This window comes from Ischnura elegans, chromosome 5 (assembly GCF_921293095.1).
Source record: "Ischnura elegans chromosome 5, ioIscEleg1.1, whole genome shotgun sequence".
Lineage (NCBI taxonomy): Eukaryota > Metazoa > Arthropoda > Insecta > Odonata > Coenagrionidae > Ischnura > Ischnura elegans.
In genome coordinates this window covers 19,992,992-20,014,270 of record NC_060250.1, presented here as the reverse complement: position 1 = coordinate 20,014,270, position 21,279 = coordinate 19,992,992, and the positions used below count along the sequence as shown (strand labels likewise).

The following is a 21,279-nucleotide window of genomic DNA, read 5'->3' as shown; positions in this document are numbered from 1 at the left end:
TCCTTTTCAGGAAGCAATTCTCAAGCAGTCCCTCCAAAGTACGAATCACTGAATGGGACGCGATAAAAATGAACCGGTCGTCTGAGTCGAAAGAGCCGTATCGCCCGCAGATACGCGCGTGTCGTCGGCGGAAGAAGTTTTCAGAGGATAAAACGGGGTAGATGCGGGAGTATAAGAGGAAGGAGGGGAAAAGGAATGAAGATGAGAAGGAGGGGAAAGGAGAGGATGGGATAAGGTGAGGCGGGGATAAGGTGAGGCAGAGCAGAAGAAGAAAGAAGAGTTCGAGATCGGAGGGGAAGGTGCGAGAGATAGCGAGAGGAGAGCGGAGAGGGAGAGACTGCTGCCAGTGCACCCTGTCGGCCCAATCTGGAACCCTCCATACAAAACACACACACCTTCTCGTGAACACACATCGCATCATCGCTCAGTGAGAGCGCGTGGCCTGAGGAACGAGTGCTCGTACCCGACAATAACAACAGCGGCAACGTGGTGTGCGTTTCGCAATAGCCGAGAGCGAAGTGAACGTTAGAGAGGCGTCGTTTTGTGCGTCTGTGTGGAACAGAGTGGTTGGGGGAGGAGAGGAATAACTGCGGTGGGGGAAGCCGTCCCCCTTTCACATAGTCTGTTGCTCTTGGGCCGAAAAACCCACCGAACAGACTGTTAGAGCCGCCGCAGCTGTGTGTGGTGAGTGAGTGTTAACGGAAGGCCGCAAAGGGCCTTTTCGGTCCGAGCTCGCAAGATTTCCGACAGAAAATCCTCAGTTCGCCGCCGAGACAGACCCGTTCTTTCCGCCGTTGCATGCGGCGTGGACGCGTTCGACTCTTGCAGGAGCCGGCCGCGTGATGTAATCGCCTCTCCCGAGATACGAGGGGAGTTTTACTGAGACCATGAGTCCGCGATTGAGAACTGGTGAGGGAGAGTGGGGAGGTTGAGTTGGCCGAGAAGAGGCACGAAGTAATCACCGGGAGTGTCTGAGGCGATCGCCGGGAGTTCCCGCTTCTGTCGCCGGGGCATCCGGTCCAATCGCTGGCGGTGTGTCGCACTGCCGGTGTCGTCACACTGCATCGAGGGCGGCGACCACGCCTTCGTATTGCGTTCAACTCGAGTGATCTTGAGTCAGCGCTTTGTGTCACGCCGGCCGGCTTGATGTGTTGGTGGTAGTGTGTGTCTCTCTTGTGTTTTGGTGCATACGACACGCGGTGGTGTCAGCGCAGGCGCCGCCGTGGTTCCTCCCTGTTCCATCCCCCTACTACAGGCAACCCCTTACCACCCTCCCCCCAGTTCGATCTCTCTCCTACTTTATCGCCCCCTCCATTCCTGCGTACGCACTTCCTTGAATCCCTTGCTCCCCCCAGATATCCCCCACGCCCCCGTGGATACGATTCCCCTACGAACCCTCCACGCGGTCGAAGAAAACGACTGCGAAACGCAATTCGGTCCACAGCGAGTAGAAAGAAGAGGATCTTGCAAATGAAAATGGGAAGGAAGTAAAACAGTCGACTCACCCCTGAAAGGAACGTAGGGGTGGTAGCAGTGCTCTTAGCTTTGGGAAACAAACAGTGCTGTGTACACGTGGAAATTTGTTTAAGATTCAATAAAAAAGTGATAACTAAATGATAACTAGTGGTGTAAAGCGCTCCTGAATACTCTTTTTAAGGGTGTATAAGCTGTCGCATTCTATCAAGCGCGCGAAAGTCATTCGACCGACGCACCGAACAGTTCATTTTGCGCGCGCGCATCTTCAGGTCATCGGGTACATACGTGCCGTGGGCGGTTATCAGGTCCCTCGTTGACGGGCGCAATAAAGCATTGTAATGAAGAGGCGCTCTTGGCCGCTTGATTAATCCCCTCCCCAGCGGCACACAGAGAGGAACAGAAAGGGAGGAAGGATATATATAAAGCGTAGTTGTGGGAGCGATCATTTCCGGGCGAATTTCATCCCTCCCACCCACCCACCCACCGGGCGGCGAGAAGCTCGCGAATTGTGATAGGAGAGAAGTTCAGCGACGAGGGAAGAATAGTTGATCGGAAGAGAGAGACTTCGATTCAAGAACCGGCGAGAAGGAGGAAGATAAAAAAAGACCGCCCTTGCGATACCTCCCTCCCACTGTGCACATCCTCCTCGCCACTATACGTACAAGTGACCGACGAAAGGGCTTTGAAATATTCAAGAGCGCTCTTAAGTAGCGGCGGGCGTTCCGTGAGGGTCAAATAGGAGTGAGAGGCTGGTGAGAAGGCAATAAAAATAAAGAAGGAAACATCATCTTCTTCTCTCACTCCGCCGGCCTGTTTTTTTTTATTAACCACCGTCACCGCCACCAGCATCTCTCGGCGGAAGGCGTAGCGGTGGGGCCAGTCTCGTCCTCGGATCGTTTTGCCTTCTACACGGCCCCGGTCCTCACGGCACAACAACAGCAGGGAAAGGTCCTCCTCCCCCACTGCCACCTCAACCACCCTTCTTCATCCTTGCCCGTCCCTTTGCATCTGCCGCGTCCCTCCCCTATTCTCTCACCCCCAAACCACCCCCCGGCCCGAAAAACCTCCCGTTTCCACCTTCAACACACAGTCAGACCATTTCGTGAGCACCGGCACGAAGAGGAAGGAATAAAAATCCTCACACACACAATCCCACCAACGAGTCCTTTCACTCCCTGACTCACCAACTCCATCCGAAAGATACATACATCCAAAACCATCCCTCCTACTTTACGCACACGAGGAGAGGGGAGTTCTTTTTTGTGTCACCGCATGAGAAAAAGCACGAAACGAGCGAGAGAATATAGCTCGACCATACATACCTTTCCTCTCTCGCCCAGATCGAACCTAGCGTCCCGACCAGAGTGCCGGTTTGGACCCCATTCAAAGAAAACACACCCACGACGAAGACGCGACCGGGTCCAAGTTTTTTTTTTCTCAATTTTATTTTACGGCGGGGGCGCACATTCCGGCGCAGGGAAGCGTCTTGGGGTGGTGATCACGTGATCCGACGCAATAGCAGCGAAACTTATATACACTCTCGCTCGCCGTGGGGGGATTTTTTTGAAAAAAAAAGACGCGAATCCACCGCCGTTAATAATCGCTCCTTTTTCCTTCGTTGCGTCCGAGGGGGCCACGTGACTGGTCGGAGCGCACGCGATCCGCCTTTCACGGCCGACGGAATAATAATCTTTCTCTCGAGCGGTCAAGGAGCTCGTGAGGGGCACTTTCTTGTGGAGGTGGAATGAAAGGGCACCGGCGAGGCAAAAAATTGTAGGAGGGGGGAGGTAATATAATTCGTAAGAGCGGCTCGGACGGAGAAAGGCGGGCGGACTGTTCTCTGCTCCCTCGGAGGGAAAGAAACTCGTTCGTGGCGAAGGGGGGGGGGGGGGAAGGAATCAAAAGACAACAAACGAGGCGAGGAAGACGTGAGCGTTAGGAGAGAGAGAGAAGGGGAGGAGAAAAAACAGAGGAGCATCGGAGAGGTCCCGAGAGTGATTTATAAAAAAAAAGTATCAACACATTAACCGGATTAAGCGGAACCGAAAGAAGACATCATAATCTTGGCCCATTAATGGTGATGGTGTGGTGATTGGTCGAGAGTTTTTATCCGTTCTCCTTCTCACCACTCCAGGGAATGCTCCTCTAATTTATCGGTCAAGCGGATATAGCACCGTGAAACGTTGAGGGGGTCATTCTGCCTCTAGGGCAGGGCGGAAAGTGAGTTTGTTAGAATCATCATCATCTTCGTGTTGGTCGAGGGATCTTGGGCGAGCGGCCTGTCCCTTCTCGGGAGGAGGTCGAATGATGTACGGTGCGGGGACGGCGGCAGGTGCACCGGCCGGGTCTCCGTGGTCCTTGGGCGGGGGCGTTGCCGTCTTCAGCGGGGAAGCGGACGTTCCCATGGCGGTGAAAGCGGCGACTTCGGCGTCTTCCTTATCCTCTTGGAGGGCGGAAGGAAGGAGGGGCCGGGAGGGGTAGAAGACCACTGCTTGTAAGAGAGGGGTGTTGTCCCCCCCCCTGAGACGCAGCCTCCGACGGAGTAGTGGACCTTCGCCGGCCGCCTAGCAGACTCTCCGCCTGCCCTTCATGAGGAGCAGTGGAAGAAAGAAGCAAATAATCGGAATCATTCCTATAAAAAAAAAACTTTACGTAAATCCTAAACCCACTTCGGTGAATCGGCATTATTTAGACTCGAGAAACCCTCCAAAGGATTTAGTTTAGGAAAGAAGCTTAAAATTATAATCATCGCTGAACTGCTCCGCTTAATCCCTAACCCTTATTGATAAATCATATCCTTTTATCATCGCCCATAGTACTCTGAAAACCTTGCCAAGTACTTGCAAGAGTGACCTCAAAGTTGGAAATTCAAAACCACAAAATTGGAACCGACCAACTTCACGACTTTCTCTAAAGATATTAGAGAAGGGGAAAGTACTAAAATCAGAACCATTTTGCAATTACTCAAGTTCACACCTCACCCCACATCCTTTTCCCACGTAAATAAATCCTTTAATCCATCGTCATTCATCAACTTCGATCTTTCCGAGTGCGGAATTCTCTTGCGGTAAGTCGTCGACTGACTGGGAACTCTTCCCCGAATTTTCCTCGAACCTGTTAACCCTTTTGGGAGCGTCTTCGTTGAAGACTTCCTTTCCTCGATAGATCCCATCGCCGCAGGGAAAAATATCCGGATCAAGAAGAGTCCCGAAAACTCCGGAGATAAGTTGGGCGCGATCGATCTGAGCGATCACTCTTCCTTCGGCACCGCCCCTTGATCCTCCAAAAAAGGAAAAATAATCCTCCAGGGGTTCGTGCCCATCCTCCAAGATCCCCCGAGGATCTCCAACAGAGTGTGCGGGAAGGGAACCCTTTCCCGCAGTGGCTGATTCCGCACGGGGTCACGGGGCCGCGCCGCTAAGCCACTGGCCAATCCTCGTCGAGGGCACAGCCGGAGGACAGGCGCCTTCGCTAGAGGCGCCGGGAAGAGGAGGAAGGTCGGGAAAGAATTAAGGAGAGTTGGGAAGGGATAATAAAGGGAGTAATTGGCTTGCGGTTTCTTTTTTGCCATCGGAGAAGAGTTGGTCTGAGGAACCCTGTGGCGGCGAACGAGGGCGCTGTTCCCTTGGCATCATCCATCTCTCAGGGGACGATGACCCATCCACGAGAGGAGCTGCAATCGATTTACTCGTAAGGGCTATCCCTCCCCTCCCTCGCCGCCCACCCAAACCCGTCCCTGACCCCCTCCCCTCTCCCGCCAGCTACCCCTGAGCGCGCCCCCCTCACCCCACACCACCCCCAGCAGTCAGTTCCCCGCCGCGGTGTGAGGAGGCAGAATCAGCGGCGGCAGTAGTGGGGCGACAGTGGAAGGTGACGGAGCGTGTGTGTTGTGGTCTTGAAACGCGTGCGGTATAATACATAGGTAAGAGAGAGTGGGGAAAGTACTGGGCCGAGGAAGGTGTTCTTACCCTTCCTGTACGCCCCTGAGGTGGAGAAGGAGGGGGCGTGGGAGGTGACAGGCCCCCTTTCGATTCCCGCCCCTCACCCCCAAAAAAATACCCTTAAAATTTTCCACCCTCCTCCCACAACCCCTTTGTCTTTTCCCCACCAACGCAGTTCGGATTCCTACGGCCTCTCACACAAACACACTGTGCGGAGCCGTCGTAGTGAAGAGGGGCAAATAAAAGGACTCCAGGACGGAAGAGAGAAACCTCTTCTCTTACTTTCCCGCCCGACGTGAATATACGGGAGGAAATAGCGAGGGAGAGAGAGAGAGTGGGGAGTGATATAAGGGCCTGCGACAATTTTCGAGGACGTCACCGTGTTTTTCCGCCTTCACTCCATCCATCGTGAAGGGAAAAGGAATTCGGCCCTTTTTTCTCTCACCCCCAACACCACCGCACACAACGGGGAGAGTGTGCTTCTGCGGGGAAAGTGGACTGGGAAATAAACGCAGGAAGCAAGAAAGGGTCCTCCTCTCTCCGACAAACCCTTTTTTACGCTTGTCGTCGAAATACCTCCAAGAGGAAAAAAGTGTATTGCCGTGACCTCGATCAAGTGCTTTTCGGGGCCTTTCGGCAAAAAAATATACATACATCTACGTGCCGGTTGGTTGGTTCAGGGTAGGGATTGATACTGCGGGAGATATATATTCGCAAGCACGCGTTACATTCGCACGTTCCGAAGGGGTAAGATAGGGAGAAAGAAGAAATTTTGTGTTCCATACTTCTCTGGGGGAATATTTGTCCTCTCGAGTGTCAGAGCAGTACCTACCTTACTGTGTTTTTGAGTGCGTATTTGTGAAGTGACAAGTGTGACTACCTCGAAAGGGAAAAGAGTAATCACTACCCAAATTATAAAAAAATAAAAGAAGTACGACCGCTAAATAATTGTGACGAAATCGAAGAGGAAAGTGAACGTACATTGAGGGTTGATTTGGGTTCCAATTCACTTCCAAATAAGTGCATGTTGGCCCTACAACCTTTTGTTGAGGCCCTGGATCAATCACTGTAGTGACTATATAATCTTTGCACCTCACGAACGCGTTTTCTTAAACGCTTTCCGTGTCCGCACCGAGCGTGGACTACTCGACCGCGAAACGAGACGTCGTTTGAGTAGCACGTGACTCACCGTGACGGAAGGACGCAGACGACGGAGAGGCGGAAAATCGACTTTGAAGAGGAATTCTTTTTGGAGCAATAAGTAGTGATGGTTTGCTACATGGATCCACGCAGGGCGGCGCAGATGGACTTGTGGATATTGCTCGTGCTGGTCATAGCTGGTGAGTCCTACAAATATACTCAGTTTCTTTTCTTATTACAATTTTCGTAGAGGTCAGGATTGGGGGGTGTGTAGTTTGCCAGGTAAAGACGTGGATTTTTTGCAAGTTTGGCAATGTCTAGGATGTTTACGATAGAGCGAATATATTTTTATCCTTGGCAGAAGCAACCTTTTTAACATGGGAATGTTCCATTTTCGCTGTCGATTAGCCTTAATTCGAGCTATCAAAAATAATTTTGTCATTTCCCGTAATATTGCCTTGATTTTTGCTGAAAAATAATAAGAAAAGTCTGAATAAGGATGTGGGAATATAAATGCCTTATTTCTCATTATTTGCCGGGTCACTTCTACACTGCGCCATATCGTACGTAACATACTCCAAGAAAAAATTGCTCCAGCTAGAAATCTCCTAACACTTGATCAAAGGTGGATTTAGGGGGGGCAAGGGGGCACGTGCCCCCCTGGCGCTTAAAAAATAGACCAATTTTTTTACATGATTATCATTACGTTCATTTACGTTCATTCATTACGGAGCCTCAATCATTTAATTTCATATTGATAAATTTCATATTAAAATAAAGAGAATATTTAGCACAGTTATTGTTGTATCTTGTTTTTAATCTCAAGTAGGAAAATACCGTTTGCCTGTCAAACCCTTGCGCCCCTCCCCAGAAAAATATCGCGCATCCGCCCCTGGTACTGATATGCGAAATGAAATAAAAGTAATCTAATTTAAGCCTATGCCTGTTGGTGTAAAAGTAAACTAATCCAAGGCTATTATATGAAAGTTTCCAATATCTGCGGTAAATAGATCTTATCTTCCAGAAATCCCGAAAATTCAGACGAAGAAATAATGCTTGCCGTACTGCCTTCCTTTGTCCGAGCTCTCGATGACAATTAGGAGGATTTTAGTTTGAATTATTTTATCCTACGTGGAATTTCGGGCCTCCGTAAAGGTGTATCGATGGCTACTTCGATGTTTCGTCTACTTGTTATCTCCATAAGCGCGTAATTGTGAGATATGGAGCGGACTCTGCGAAGGCACTTTTTCCTCTTCCCTCCAAACTCGATTTGGAGCGACGCTCGGGGAGGTTAGACGAGAGTGCGGTGGGAAGGCAGGTGACCACCCGCACGGAAACGCCCATGCCGTGCACGCGTCCCATTTCATGCGGGACGAAAGCGAAATTTGGCGAATTCGGTCACTCTTTCAACAAATTCCCTCATTTTGCTTTGTAGCTCTACCCTAGGCGTTTGGCAGGGGGTAAATTTTCCCAAACCGGCATTAAATAGTGAGTTATGTTGTATAAGCCACACTAAACTTATAAATTTGAAACTTTTTAAAAAGTGATTACATATATGAGGAAAGAACTTTTGATACGTTTAGTCGTTATCGTAACTTGAGAATGACTTAACATGAGACGACACACTGTCAAAATTTCATAATTGTTTGACCGAAAACAGGTTGAGATCTTCCGTTATCATTGATCTCTCGCTGAATTAATCTCTCGCCGAATTTTTTCACGAAATAATTATTCTGCAGCATATGTCTCAGCAGCATAATCTGTTGGAGCGCCGGGGTGTCTTCCTCTAAGTTTGATTGAATGAAAATATTTCTCCGCTCTGAATCCTTGTAACTATGCTGTACTTCCAAGAAAATTGTTAGGTAAGGCTGCTCAGTACATTAAGAGGATGTCTCACTCCCGTTCCACCGGTCGCATTCAATTTTTTTCGCGAAGAAATACTTGTGTAAAACCCTAGCTATCGTCTCGAGATTTTCTATTGTTGTAAAGCATGCAATCATCAGCATTTCCCTGTGTCTCAAGCATGAAAATTTACGTCTTAGTAAGTACTGTGGTTACATTTTGAATTTTAGTTAAGAACAGTTTATGTTACTTGAAAATTTCAAGAAAATAGTGCGAAAAATTCATATCTGTGGATTTTTCTCACAATTTGTGCAATGCGGGTGACTCCGTAAAGTTATCACCGCGGCTAGTCCCGGTATACTCAAATTCAAGAAACTAGCTTACTTTTTAAAAAGTAAATATTCAAGAAAAAAATTCCATTCGCCTTCTTCATTAGTACTCAGAGGATGAGACTGAAATGACTAGCTATGCTGCCTGATGGTTTTACATTACCTATGCTATACGATTATATTCTTTCATTGCTCCAGTTAAAAAGGACACATTTATTCCTCGTTGGTGAAGTGTCTACGATTTCTGTATTTTTCCGATCTCGTATTTCACTATTTTGTTTATCATCACTCAATGTACCATTTTGAGCGGGGTGCCTCATTATGTTTCACAGTTGTTCAAAATGTATATCACTTTGTGTTATACAATGTATTCGAGCTACGCATTATGTTCCCGCGTGCGTGACGATGTACGCAAGTGGGGCTCGAAAGGTGTAAATACATGCGTGCTTTTTGTCGGGGGATCATGTTACCGACGTTGAGTCACCCTGAATGCAAACCTCCGTGACCATATTGCGCGTAGGTGACAGCTCTAATTGTATGCTTTTTGCCGTTCTTATCATACAACCGTCACTCACTCGCTTGGTATTTTAACCCGGCGCTCTTGGGTTAACAAGCGAGGCAGAGCTCACCTCGTACAAACTCATTGGACCGTGTGATTCGCAAATTCAAATGTAGGTGAGAATACTCCTTTCCTTGGGCCACCTGCGATACCTGAGGGGATGTAAATTGAGAAAACCAATGCAGGTTGGGCTCTCTTATTGGAAACGGGGTTCAAAATCCTTTGCCCTTTGCCACCGTTAACCCTCTAATAGTAAATTACTAACTATAAGTCAATTCTGGGACTACGAACTTCCTCTAAATCCCTAACACGGATACCCTAAATTTACCCTTAAGCCAAATAACCTCGAAACCTTACTACCACGACTTAATAGATCACACAAAGTGTGTTTTCCAATGTACGTGAAACAAATTTTACACGAAAAAACCAAATACCCATTTGGTTGGGAAATTTGGCGAATTACACCAAAAGTGAAAAATACTTGGACTGGGAAGTCAGAAAAAGTCATCTAATGTAAGGGAAAAATAAAAAAGTCTGGAATTCATATTTGTTGTACAATGCAAATGGTGGCTCCTCCTCACCCTCTCAGGCAATAAGCATAGCTTCCCACCCCCAAGATGTCATTCATGTTGAACTGAGGAAACGGGTGGTGAATAAGGAAAGATTGCAATGAATTTATCAAGTTCATTGACAAGCAAAATCGCACAAGAAGTAGAAACCACGGCGCTTAGGAAAACAGGAATGCGATTGAGGAAATAAAGCAGAATCAGAAGAGAAGGAACACCCAAGCTTACGCGTTTCCAACGATTAGGCGGACGGATCGGCGTGTGAAGGTGAAGGCAAGGAGCGCTACATTCCTTAACGGGAGACACCCAGCAAATATATTGCAAATCATAGGGGCCCTCGAATATATAGAGGCTGGCCAATTTGATTCCTCCATTCCTTTCCAGAAGAGCCGCTTACTGGAATAGTCGACCGAGACACTAGCCAAGGCTTCGCCGCACTCTCTCGGGCTGCACCCCGCAAGGAAGTCGTTACTTATAATTCTCTAAGGGACCAGTGAGGATCACGCATCTTTCCTCGGTTTTCACATCAGCTTGAGACCTCAGGCACAGATAGCTCAGTGTGGGGCTCATCAAAAGAATTCGGTTGATGAAAAAGGAAAGATTAGTTACGATGGAAAAAATTCTTTCTCATCTAGCCATTCTTTTGTACGTTTGACATGGAACAAAATGGGTGAAATTACTGCCCAATTTGCAAGAGTTGGTAACGTCATTAGAGTTTCAGTTCACTAACTCATTCAGGGAGCAGCGCTCAGTGTGGGGGGTAATCGCTCACAAGACTAAACAACAACGAGGTACGCGAGACACGGGAGCAGCGGAGAAGCTGTGACTTGTTCGGCAAGAGTTCGTGACGTCATCAACATATCTGCGGAAGAGTTAAAGATGTCGATTTATCGTCCTGAATAACTCGAAAGGTTGACATCGCGGCATCAACCTTTCGATCCATTCTCAACGACCGGCCATTCATCGAAAAATGGAAGAAACGGACGGTATCTACCAATTTTTCGAACTCTATGACAATCGCAAATTTGAAAAACAGGTGCACTGACCCATTGTTGAAAGTTATTTTTGTACTGTGAGTCCGCTTGATATTTTTGAAATATGCCGAACAAAATTTAAATCTCCCGTAAATATGACTATTAAGCGTAAATACATACCATGAGAAAGTTGGGAAATTAGCGAAAAAAGTCTGAAAAGAATGTAAAAGCAAAGAAATTCGAGTAAGATATTTTGAATTACCACGGCTACCTTCATTGTCACCGATAAAATTTGTAATCGGGTTGTCCACAGGTTTCACCTCGATTTGAACCCGTGAACTTAAGGTCTGCGGCACTGTGATATTAGCCGCCAGTCTACCATTCCCCCACTTCGCTCTCCATGGAGCATATGGCAGTGGCGCAAAAAGCCTAAACGTGTCTCACTCGGACTCTTCCTGAATTTAAATAGGAATAATCAAGTTTAGCCCAAGCGCACGTGGGGACAGGATGAATTAACCATTAGAGTACTTACGTACGTGCACAACGCATTATTATCTTTTCACCGCTGGCGTTAGCGTAGTGCACCGGCAGCAAAACAGCAAAGCTTTAGCCTTGAGCAAAGCCCTCGCCGTGGTTCTCAGAATGCTCGCGTAGCACCCAAGGCGTGTGATGTCGCATAAATTCGATGCTCTCTTTTTAAATGCTGCATGCGCAGGAAAGTCCCAATCGCTTACGTTATTCCGCCTCACACGCGGTCCATGGCCGTGGGAAATACAGCAATTAGATTAAGCTTGCAGTTTTAGATGAAATATAAATTAAATATGCTTAAAATTTGCTTACAAGTATTAATAGAAGGATATATGTTGAGCATGCATTTTAAAAAATAGCTAAAAAACTGTTATAGCACAAATTGAAAGCGCCTCGATCGTGTAGCTAGTATTTTTCAGCCGATATACTCCTTTAATCCCATATAAGAGCCAGGGGGATTCAAACGCCTCCAAAATGTTTGGAAGATACGGTATTAAGTGTACCACCTTCATATGAAACCATAAACTTTTTACCTCATTCATAAAAAAACCAGCATTGCTTTCTTGTAACGGTCCTGGTAGGCACTCTTGTGCTTCTCGGTTCTATTAGGTATTCTTGATAATACCTAGTAGAAACCATGCAGGATACGATTTAGGCGATTTTAATTCTCAAGCTGCTGGGAGAAATTTATGTGAATGAAAATGATTTTTATAAATTTAAAAGTTAGGTTTATTAAAAATGCCGAATATAGTAATGCTTAATGCTTTCCTTTCTACCCACTATTCAACTTGTCGAATTATCGAAATCATCCGAAGACAGGTTTTCACAAATTATTCCCCAAGTCGCGAGTTTGTCTCTTTACTTTTTGGATATGATATGAGCCCACTTTCCAAAACTCAATGTAGGTGTCCGTAGTTCATGTAGCTTTACTCCAATTCATCAAATCTTTATAGATTTGCGTAGAAGGCAGGGGAATGAGGTTTAAGTGTCGAAGCCTGGGTCGCTTTTTCCGTATAAAGTTTAAATTTGTTTCGAGTATCTTTAGGAATTACTTCCACTGATGATGGCTCTAATTTGTGAAATAGTGGCATAATTGGAAAAATAAATGAAATTATGCTAGTTCGTACCCATGGAGTCTAATTTCTCACAATGCGTGTCTCATTTTTTGTAAATGCAATCCTAAGTTTGGTGCTCAACACTTAACGATTTTTTCTTTTACCAACATGGTTCGCGAATTTCTCTATTGAATTTATTTGCGTCCTTCGTCGGCCACATATAGGTAATTATCCCTAGCCTTTCCTCGGGAACTTTTCCTTTGATGATAATTATTTTTCACGTAATTGTTGTGTCTTATGAAACGACCTATCCACCGAGTCTTCTGCTCCACAATTCCCCCCTCCTATTCTTCGATATAACTCCTTATTTTTCGCCGTATTGATTTTTCGCTTCGTGTGTGATTGCGTGCTTCACATATTTATATGGTGATACCATTCTCGTTTTGTTGAAAAAGTACCTTGAACTTCTGTTAAAATCAGTAAAGGAATATCTATGTTTTTAGATGTACATGAGTAGTACCAAGGATTATCCCGCATCGTCTGAATTTATTTAAACTTAAGGTTGTTTATTTCGTAATGCATTATTCGTAATTCATGAGAATATGTTTAGGTTCAGGATGTGTGACTTATGACGAAGATGTTGCTCCACACTGTTTAATGCGCCAACAGATGTATTCCGAGGGAGAAAAATTATTTCACAGTCTTCAATCATTTGAATTATTACACAGTCGCTTTCATTCTGTTATCAAACTAAGACTGAGAAGTACGCGAGATTTCGTGGAATATTGCTTATTTTTTGCTGAAATATACATCCCTTAATTTCATTGTGAAATAAAATCCGAAGGTTCAAGCGTGGTGTAGTGGATTTTTTCCGTATTGAAAAAAACATAAAAAAACAATTTTCCATCATTTTTTTAATAGTTAATATTTTTCTCAGTAATAAATTTTATAAAAGTAATAGAAGCAGGCGAAACGTAGTGGAATGACATCCTGTAAGTATTAAAAGGAATTAGAGATGGCACTTTTACACAGGTTTATATAAAGTACGACCCGTTTCAAATGTTATGTTGTACTAATTGTACTTAATAATGACCTAACGGTTAAAACACGTCGTACATCTCTATTTTCTTTTAATACTTAATAAATTTTATAATCGTGGAAAACTGCTAGTATTTTTTATCGCTAAGTGTCTATTCCAATAACAGTATGTGAGAATTTTATCAGCCGTAAAAGTTCACGTTGAACACCTTGCCCTGGATAGTTCGGGTTTAGACGTGGTATTAGAACAATGTGGAGGGCCTTTAAGGGAGGCGAGTGAGACTCTCTGGCCAGGCGGACGTTCCGGAGGCTGAGGGGCTGCTTTGCGGCCTGAGATTGCGGAGGGCGATGCTCTTCGCGGTCGCACCCTTTGCCGCAGCCGCGCGCTCCAGGGATTACTTCCCTAAAACAGTGGCAAAAGATTAATGGCGAGGTTGGTGCAATGTTGCCTTCCATGCAGCTCGTGTAAGTCTCCTTGATGAGGGACATTAATCTATTCCGCCCCCCCGCGCCCAAAACGGGTGCATGATAGGATTTAGGAAACCACCCCAACTCGGACGAATTAAAAAAAATAATATTTACGAAAAGAGAAATGAAAGTTTCGAAAAGATATTTTCCTCAACCTGTTCCCACCGCAAAAAGCAATCTCATGAAGCTGAGATAAAAAGGTTATCTATATCAAGCTAAATTAAATTGTCTGACTCGTTCCTTGCTATGGTTTAGTTGTTGCCCTTTTCATTGTCTAGAATGCGAAAATTGTGGGTCAAGTGACTATTCAGGATGAAAGAAAATTTCCCCATTGCTTGTAATAATTTCCCTTTAAATATGGATTGCGAATGAAGTTGAAGAAATTAAGGAATCTATATATTCATCTCACTGTAGCTTTTCATTAGAAAGAAGTTGTAACTATCTTTATTTGTCAATGATATATAATTGGTGGCCAGTGTTAAGGAATGTCTTCTATTTTTTTTATTAGTTATTGGGTTTCTCGATAAAACTAGAGTAAATTTGATTCATAGAAAAGATCTTTGTATGCATAAATACCGTTGTTATCATTACTCCTTAGTTTCATTCACGATAATCTTTTAGTGATGAAATTCATCCAATTATGAAGACATTTCACATAGTTAGAGTTATGGCTGGTATTCATGGGCAAGGCTGGGTCGCAGGTGTTGCTGCTTTTGCGGGCAGATGTTGGTTAGGCACACCCCTCCTAGTGCTTTTGTAATACATGCCATCAACGCGTATGCAAATCCTAATGCTCCGACACAAAATTAAGGAGTTAATTTGGAAGGAAATGTCAACTGTGTGGAACTCATTGCGAATGAAAATGGTTGTTTCATTGGGAAGCCTTTCTCACTTACGAGATTCAATTATGAAACTTAATTTCGATTTGCTCTTGTTTACTTAAGTGATGCTCATAATTGCATTACTTCTTAATTCTTGCCATAAGCCATTCGGTTATTCTGTCATAAATTCGTGAATTGTTGAGTTAATTAAGTTATTTCCAGCGTGAAGCATTTTCAGCATTGCAAGTGTGCATTAAAAATGGGCAGGCTGAAATAGGAAGCAAAGCATCAAGAATGGACCGTGCAAGACTCGAATTCTTAAGACCATGGCATTTCTAGTCATCTTCGCGTTTTATTGAGTAGACTTTGAAGTGTGTCTTATCATTCTTAACCGATTTAAAATCTTAAATTTGATAACTCTTGTGTCATAACTCCCAGAGTAATTCTGTTGCTCACGTTACCCTTAGGGTGTCTCACAAGTACAAATTTCAAGTGCAATCATTCGCAGAGAGGAATGTAGCGTTGCTGCCGATGGCCTGGTGGATCCGGAAACCTCACTAGCGACGAGGAGTTCATATTGATTCCATATCCCGGTAAAGGCTTTCATACGTTTCTCCCTAAATCCAATGTTACTTCCCAATTTCATCTTACCCTATGTTGATAAAAATAGCAAATGCAGCGAATCATTGCCAATTTATTATTTTTTATTAGAAAAGAGGGGTATTCGACCAACCATTTATATTCTTCGCGTATGGTTGCACTGGAGCAGCTAACTCCCATTGTTTCAATCACTGGCTCGCAGCCCTCGCGGGCCAAAATATATACCATCGCGGGAAATAGATGGTTGATTTCCGCCGGTGAAGAATTGCGCGCTTGGAGCAAGTTCACGGTGATATGGTCACCACTGTCAATCACTCATGGGCCTCTCTCTCGACGTCGGCATTGTTGGCACGAGAGGAGACCCGGTCACGGTCGGCTGAAATTCGCTCCCATTGGCTGCTTCATTTCCCCTCGCCGTATCTGCGAGTTTCGGAATTCACTCTCTTGCGATGGCAATTACCCCCACGCCCGTCCAAAGTGATAACGAATGTCGAAAAGCTTGTCGGCCGCGGCGGATTTTGAATGATGTCCCGTAAAAACATGGACTCATGACTCGGTCAGCCTGAAAGCATTGATCCTCTGTGTTGCGGGAATTTTTTTCTCTTCCGAGACTATGATGTATGCAGTCGCATTGCTGCGTAGTGGTCTCGAGTCATTAACGCGTGACCTCCTTCTGATTATTTAGTGGTTGGATAAAACTCGAATGTCACGCGGCCTTTTATCATGTACTTCTATATCGTAACTGTACGTATCTCCACTGACTTCAAGTTTTAGGGCTTATTAGGGCCAGATAATGGAAAAATTAGCGACAAAACGAATCAAACAGTTGAAGAAAAATTAACTTTGCAGCTGTGAGGCATTTATAAAAATTTTATCTAATAATTAAAGTGTACTAGGCGTCATCCATCAGCATTCTAAGAAAAAAGAGCTAACCACCGTTCGCGCTAAATGAAAATTGAGTTCAGCATTTTTTCTAGCCGCCTAATTTTCCATTCCATTTTTTATCCATTTGATTTTTCATCCCGTTGTGCCTTCTTCCATTATTTAGCATTTGATTTTATAAGGCGCAGGAGAAACGTTCTTGTAATTACTGCCTTCTCAAAAATTTCATGCTAACTTAAAATCGGCCAAACCCCACGGTAGTTTTTAGGTTATTTTAACCAGGCTCCTGTCTTTTTTTACTTCTATGAACCTAGTCATTGACCTACGAGCACTAAAATGTCGCGCAAAATACTTCCTACGAGTAATTCAACGCTATTACCTACCTTTTACCCACACATGCTCACTCATAAGGTACATTTTAATCCTTTACTTGTCAGGGCTTTTGGTCCATACCAGGAACGCCACCTTAAGAACCTTTGGAGAGTACATACATTACGTAAATAAACTGCTGTTAAAACATTCGAAAGAAATGACGGCTGATGTAAGCTCTTCTCAAGCATAATTTGATTATAGCGCTTATTACTGGAATAGCAATAGAGCAACAAATAGTCAAGGAATGAAATTAATACTCTCATTGGATACTTAACTAGAATAGTATTAAGGCTAAGCACGCTGTACCAGATATCAATAGGCGTTGTAATTAACCATTCAATAACTTTATCTACCGGCGTAAAAATTTATTTTAATACTCATTATCTCATCATAAATGCTCATGTATTTTCGCCGAATCCAGTGATAACAAAATTTCAATTTTGTGCCTCATTTTTACACTTCAATTTTATGTGCATCATGTTTACTGGCTTATAGAACTATGAATTCAGTATTTATATACATAAAAATTTTTATGCAAAATATTTCCTCTGGGATTTTAGTGGAAATATTAGACTTAAAAAAATATGCATATTTATATCGATAGCATGACGACCTGACAGTCCTCCCATATCGCATTAATATTTTATCATCAACTTTTTAGAGCGAAGCTAGAGGAACTGTTTTCAAATGATGGTCATGTAAAATATCTATAAAAAATATCGAGTCTAGGTGGTAAGTTAGGGTGAAGTACAATGATTCTTTGCCAACGTTTCGGAATTCAATGAATTACATCTTCATGGCTCTGTAGAAAGATTCATATGAGGGTAGAACTCTTACATATCATAGATTATTTTACAGAATCAATTGGGACTTAACACTCGATAATTTTAGTGAATATGTTCATCAAGAGGTCGAGAAGGAAGGCATTGTATTTTCATGTTACGCAATGAAAGAGGACCATCTTTTATGCATATATTTTCCCATCTATTGAGCGTGTCATTCATCTCGTTGTTATTTTCCTTCATTTGAGTGAAGTAGGGCAAAAGGCCGAAGCTAATGCCCGACGGAAGGCACGCAAAGACTCTTTGCACTCTACCTGAGGGAAGGCATCAAACATAAATCCCATAATGGTCCCCGTGACATTCTGATACTGTATCAAAGGCCGATGATGAGAGGTTGGGAGCCACCTTAAGATGCCGGGTGATGCACGCAAGGCTTAGATTACTTGAAAAATTCAGACGATGTGATGATGAGGGTGACTCGAAAGACTTCTACTCGCACGCTACGTCTCTAGGAACGGCAGAAAGGACAAGTTAGTTATTGTATAGATCGCCATGTGGTCTTCCCATGTGATATATATTTCGACCAAATGACACAGTGACTCTACTAATCCGTGACGATGCATTACAATAACTTTTAGAACTCTGACTGTTACCATTACGTCAACCAAATATCTTGCGAGTCACCATAAAAAGTGGACTTTTCACGCTACTTTTTCCGTTTAATCTGTAATCATGATCCGTAAAAGTTTTCTGGGCGCTTATTGCGATCGTTGCTCAGTTGGGAAATGAAACGTTGGTACCTCACCTTTGTTAGACCGCTAACATTGCGACGCAGAACCAATACACGTCCGTTGAATGAGAATGGTGTATATAGTTAATCACATTCCGAGAATATGCGGTTGTAAATGTTGTGTTAAGCCATTAATCCATTGTTTATTGCTATGAATCCTATTAATCTACCGCCTAATAAATTTTTATGAAATAAGAAGGATATCTCATGCGAAAGCCACATTTTAGGAGGTTCCACCGAGAATCCATGAGAATGTCAATTTAATAAAAAATTCAGAAATGTGCAATTCTATTACGTAATATGTACGTTATTTATTGGTTGTATCAAAGATATCTCCTTATATCTTTTCTAAGATCAATCGGGGTCTCATTCTTGGTAGCCAATATTTTTAGCATGCATGCGAAAATGGGCTCGTTCACCAATTTTAAATTGTCAGTTGAGATATTACTGGAAAAATTAAGAGACATTTATTTTTCCGTACTTTGACCCCTCGTATACTTCTCGAGCTATTCGTAGCGATAAATCGACTTTAACCCTTTCCTAGGTAAGTTGATGACGTCACTTACTATTGCCGATGGAGTCACCTCTTCTCAGCCTCCACTCTCCCCCTCACATCGGATTCGCGTGGTTCGTTTTTGTTCATATACTAGTGAGCGATTCATACCTTGGAGGAGTGATTCTCCCCAAGTGAGTTAATGAACCGAAACTAGTCACGAGCTCACCAATAGTAGCCAGAAACTTCCCCGCATTCTATCATTTTTAATTTACGAGAGAATCGCTGAATGAGGAGTAGGTTTTTTGTAGTAACTAATCTTTTCTATCTATCCATCGAATTCCATTCGTGAATTAATTTTTTCGAGCCTAAGTGAATGGCATTGTTATTTATTTTAAATAAATTTCCGGCCTAGTTGGCGGCGAGGTAAATTACTCGCCTGGCAAACCGAATGTTGCGGGTTCGAGTTCCACCTCGGTATCTGTGATGGGTTGCTCCTATCCAGGGTGTAGCTGTTTGTGGTTGCTCGTCATTGCTGTTTCATTTGGATAACTCCGATTTAAAGGCCATCAATGCACTTTTTTCGGTGTGGCGAAGAAAAATAAAAAAAATAAAATTAAGAAATGAATAAGTTGCCGACTCACAGCGGAATCTCTTCATTTATGAAAGGAGGTATTTATTTTTAATGGCGTTGCTACGGCGCAGATGTGTCGTATACCACTCGGTGAGTTGTCACTCTTTACCACAGGATCTTTGGTTCATCGTCATGGGCCCTTGCTAGCCAACACTATTCCTGCTGACCCTGTAAAGACATGCTTTTTGAAGGGGGCGAGGGCTGCATGACCCTACGACCTCAGAGATTGTGTACCGGAGGCTTCCTTTGCGCCCCTCGCTTTGCCATTGTCATTGAGCGATCTCTGTCCCTGCTGGGCTCGCCCAAAATACCCGTTCGAAGGAAAAGCACTGGAGAATGTTTGCGCTTCAGAGGCAAAAAATGGCTCATAATTCTGCTCCTGCTACCTGAATACCATCCTCCGAAGCTTTCAACTGCATGAATATCAACTTCAGGTAAACCTTGTGCTGCGTTAGCCACCACAAATGACGGTTCGCAATCATACAAAGTCCGTTCCAGCGTCATGTTCATGAACTTGAACGTGCTCATGAACATGAACGTTTTCTCATGGACATCCTAACCAGCCACAGACTTGTCAATTATGATAAATAGATGTCTCAGTTTTCCCAGTCACCTATTCTTCGCTAGTGGTTCAACCGATGTAGTTCACGAGTGATATCATTTTGCGCTGGATCGCATGTACTTGCCACGCATCCAAGGCCTTATCGGCCTTATGATTGAAAAACGGAACCCATATTTAACTTTTTCTCTTGAGGACCTTCCCAAAAATCGATTCCTGGATTCATAAGGGCTCATCACAGATATTTTTCACATGTATTTCCAACGATACATGTGAAATTAACGCAGTTCTCATACATTTCTCCCCTATCTATTTTTCTCTATTCGAAGAGAACATGAATACTTTTCATGACGCCTTCATCTTCTCTTCAAATCACAACAATGTATGGTGATAGTTAAACGTCCTACGGAAAAAAATACGGCCTATTTATATGGAAGTTTTAGTAGAGGATAGGATGATGACTACATGAGGACGAGGGAGGTATTGAGCGGTATTCATGGTTAGATTAAAGGATAGTGGGCCTTGTACCGTTTCGAGGATGAAAGTTCAATGTGGAGAAGTGGATAGACCGGCGTGATGGGCAACATGCTCCATGTAAACCAACCTGAACAGGTAGAAACCGTTAAAAGTAACGAGGGTCCGTCATGTAGACGACGATAACCCTATATCACAAGGAGTTCCTTCGACGGGCGCACGAGTGTTGGAAGGAAGTTTTCTGGACCTATCAGCTGCAGTAATCCTACACTCTGACTCTCAGCGATGGTGTCTTAGAGATTTGATATTCTTCGACAAGGGGCTTTTATATATTCTTCAATTATTTTTAAACATTATTTTTAAGCTAGTGAAATAAAAAAATTCACTTGAGAGACACCGCGAAGATTGCCGTTTTCAATTTTTCCAGAAATTACAGAATCATATTTAATTAATTCCTCTCTACATGTAAGTAGTGTAATATGCATCGTAATAGTACGATCTATCTATACTATGATCTATGAATTTCGGGTTGTGATAAATAACTTGATTAAGAGGACCATTGTGAGTAGTGATTTTTTTTACTCCTGAAAATTACGGTATGCATAAGCTTATTTATTTTGCATATTTCCGAGTGCAATCTGAGCCTTTTTAGTTTCGATTCACAACTCCAGAAAAAGATACTGCTTCCGGTGAAATTTTGTTGAGTAAACCAACCCTCTCCCTTACCTCTTAATCTGCTACTATTTCCGTCACTTGTGAGTTAAGGGGAGGCAGCTTGTTCTGGCGACCACTTCAAATCAATTTATGGCTGGCCAATTGAAAACTTGCTGAAAAATGAAAAAAAAATAAAGAACCGCGGGGATCGGTCACGTCATGAGGATGCTAACGTCACGAGCAGTTCCCCCGGCGACGGCCAACGAAGAGTGTTTGAGGGAAGTTGTCTGGGCGATGGAGGG

The 21,279-nt window shown here is 43.9% G+C and overlaps 1 protein-coding gene across 2 annotated transcripts in view; it reads left to right on the top strand.

The window, feature by feature from the left end:
- Positions 1-388: 388 nt before the first annotated feature.
- LOC124158549 overlaps positions 389-21,279 on the top strand; it is a 577,153-nt gene continuing 556,262 nt past the window's right edge. For both annotated transcript variants that reach the window (XM_046533700.1, XM_046533699.1), the window contains exon 1: positions 389-6,757. In XM_046533700.1, the coding sequence (XP_046389656.1) occupies positions 6,685-6,757 (73 nt within the window). In that variant the 5' untranslated portion in view covers positions 389-6,684. The remainder of the gene's footprint in view (positions 6,758-21,279) is intronic.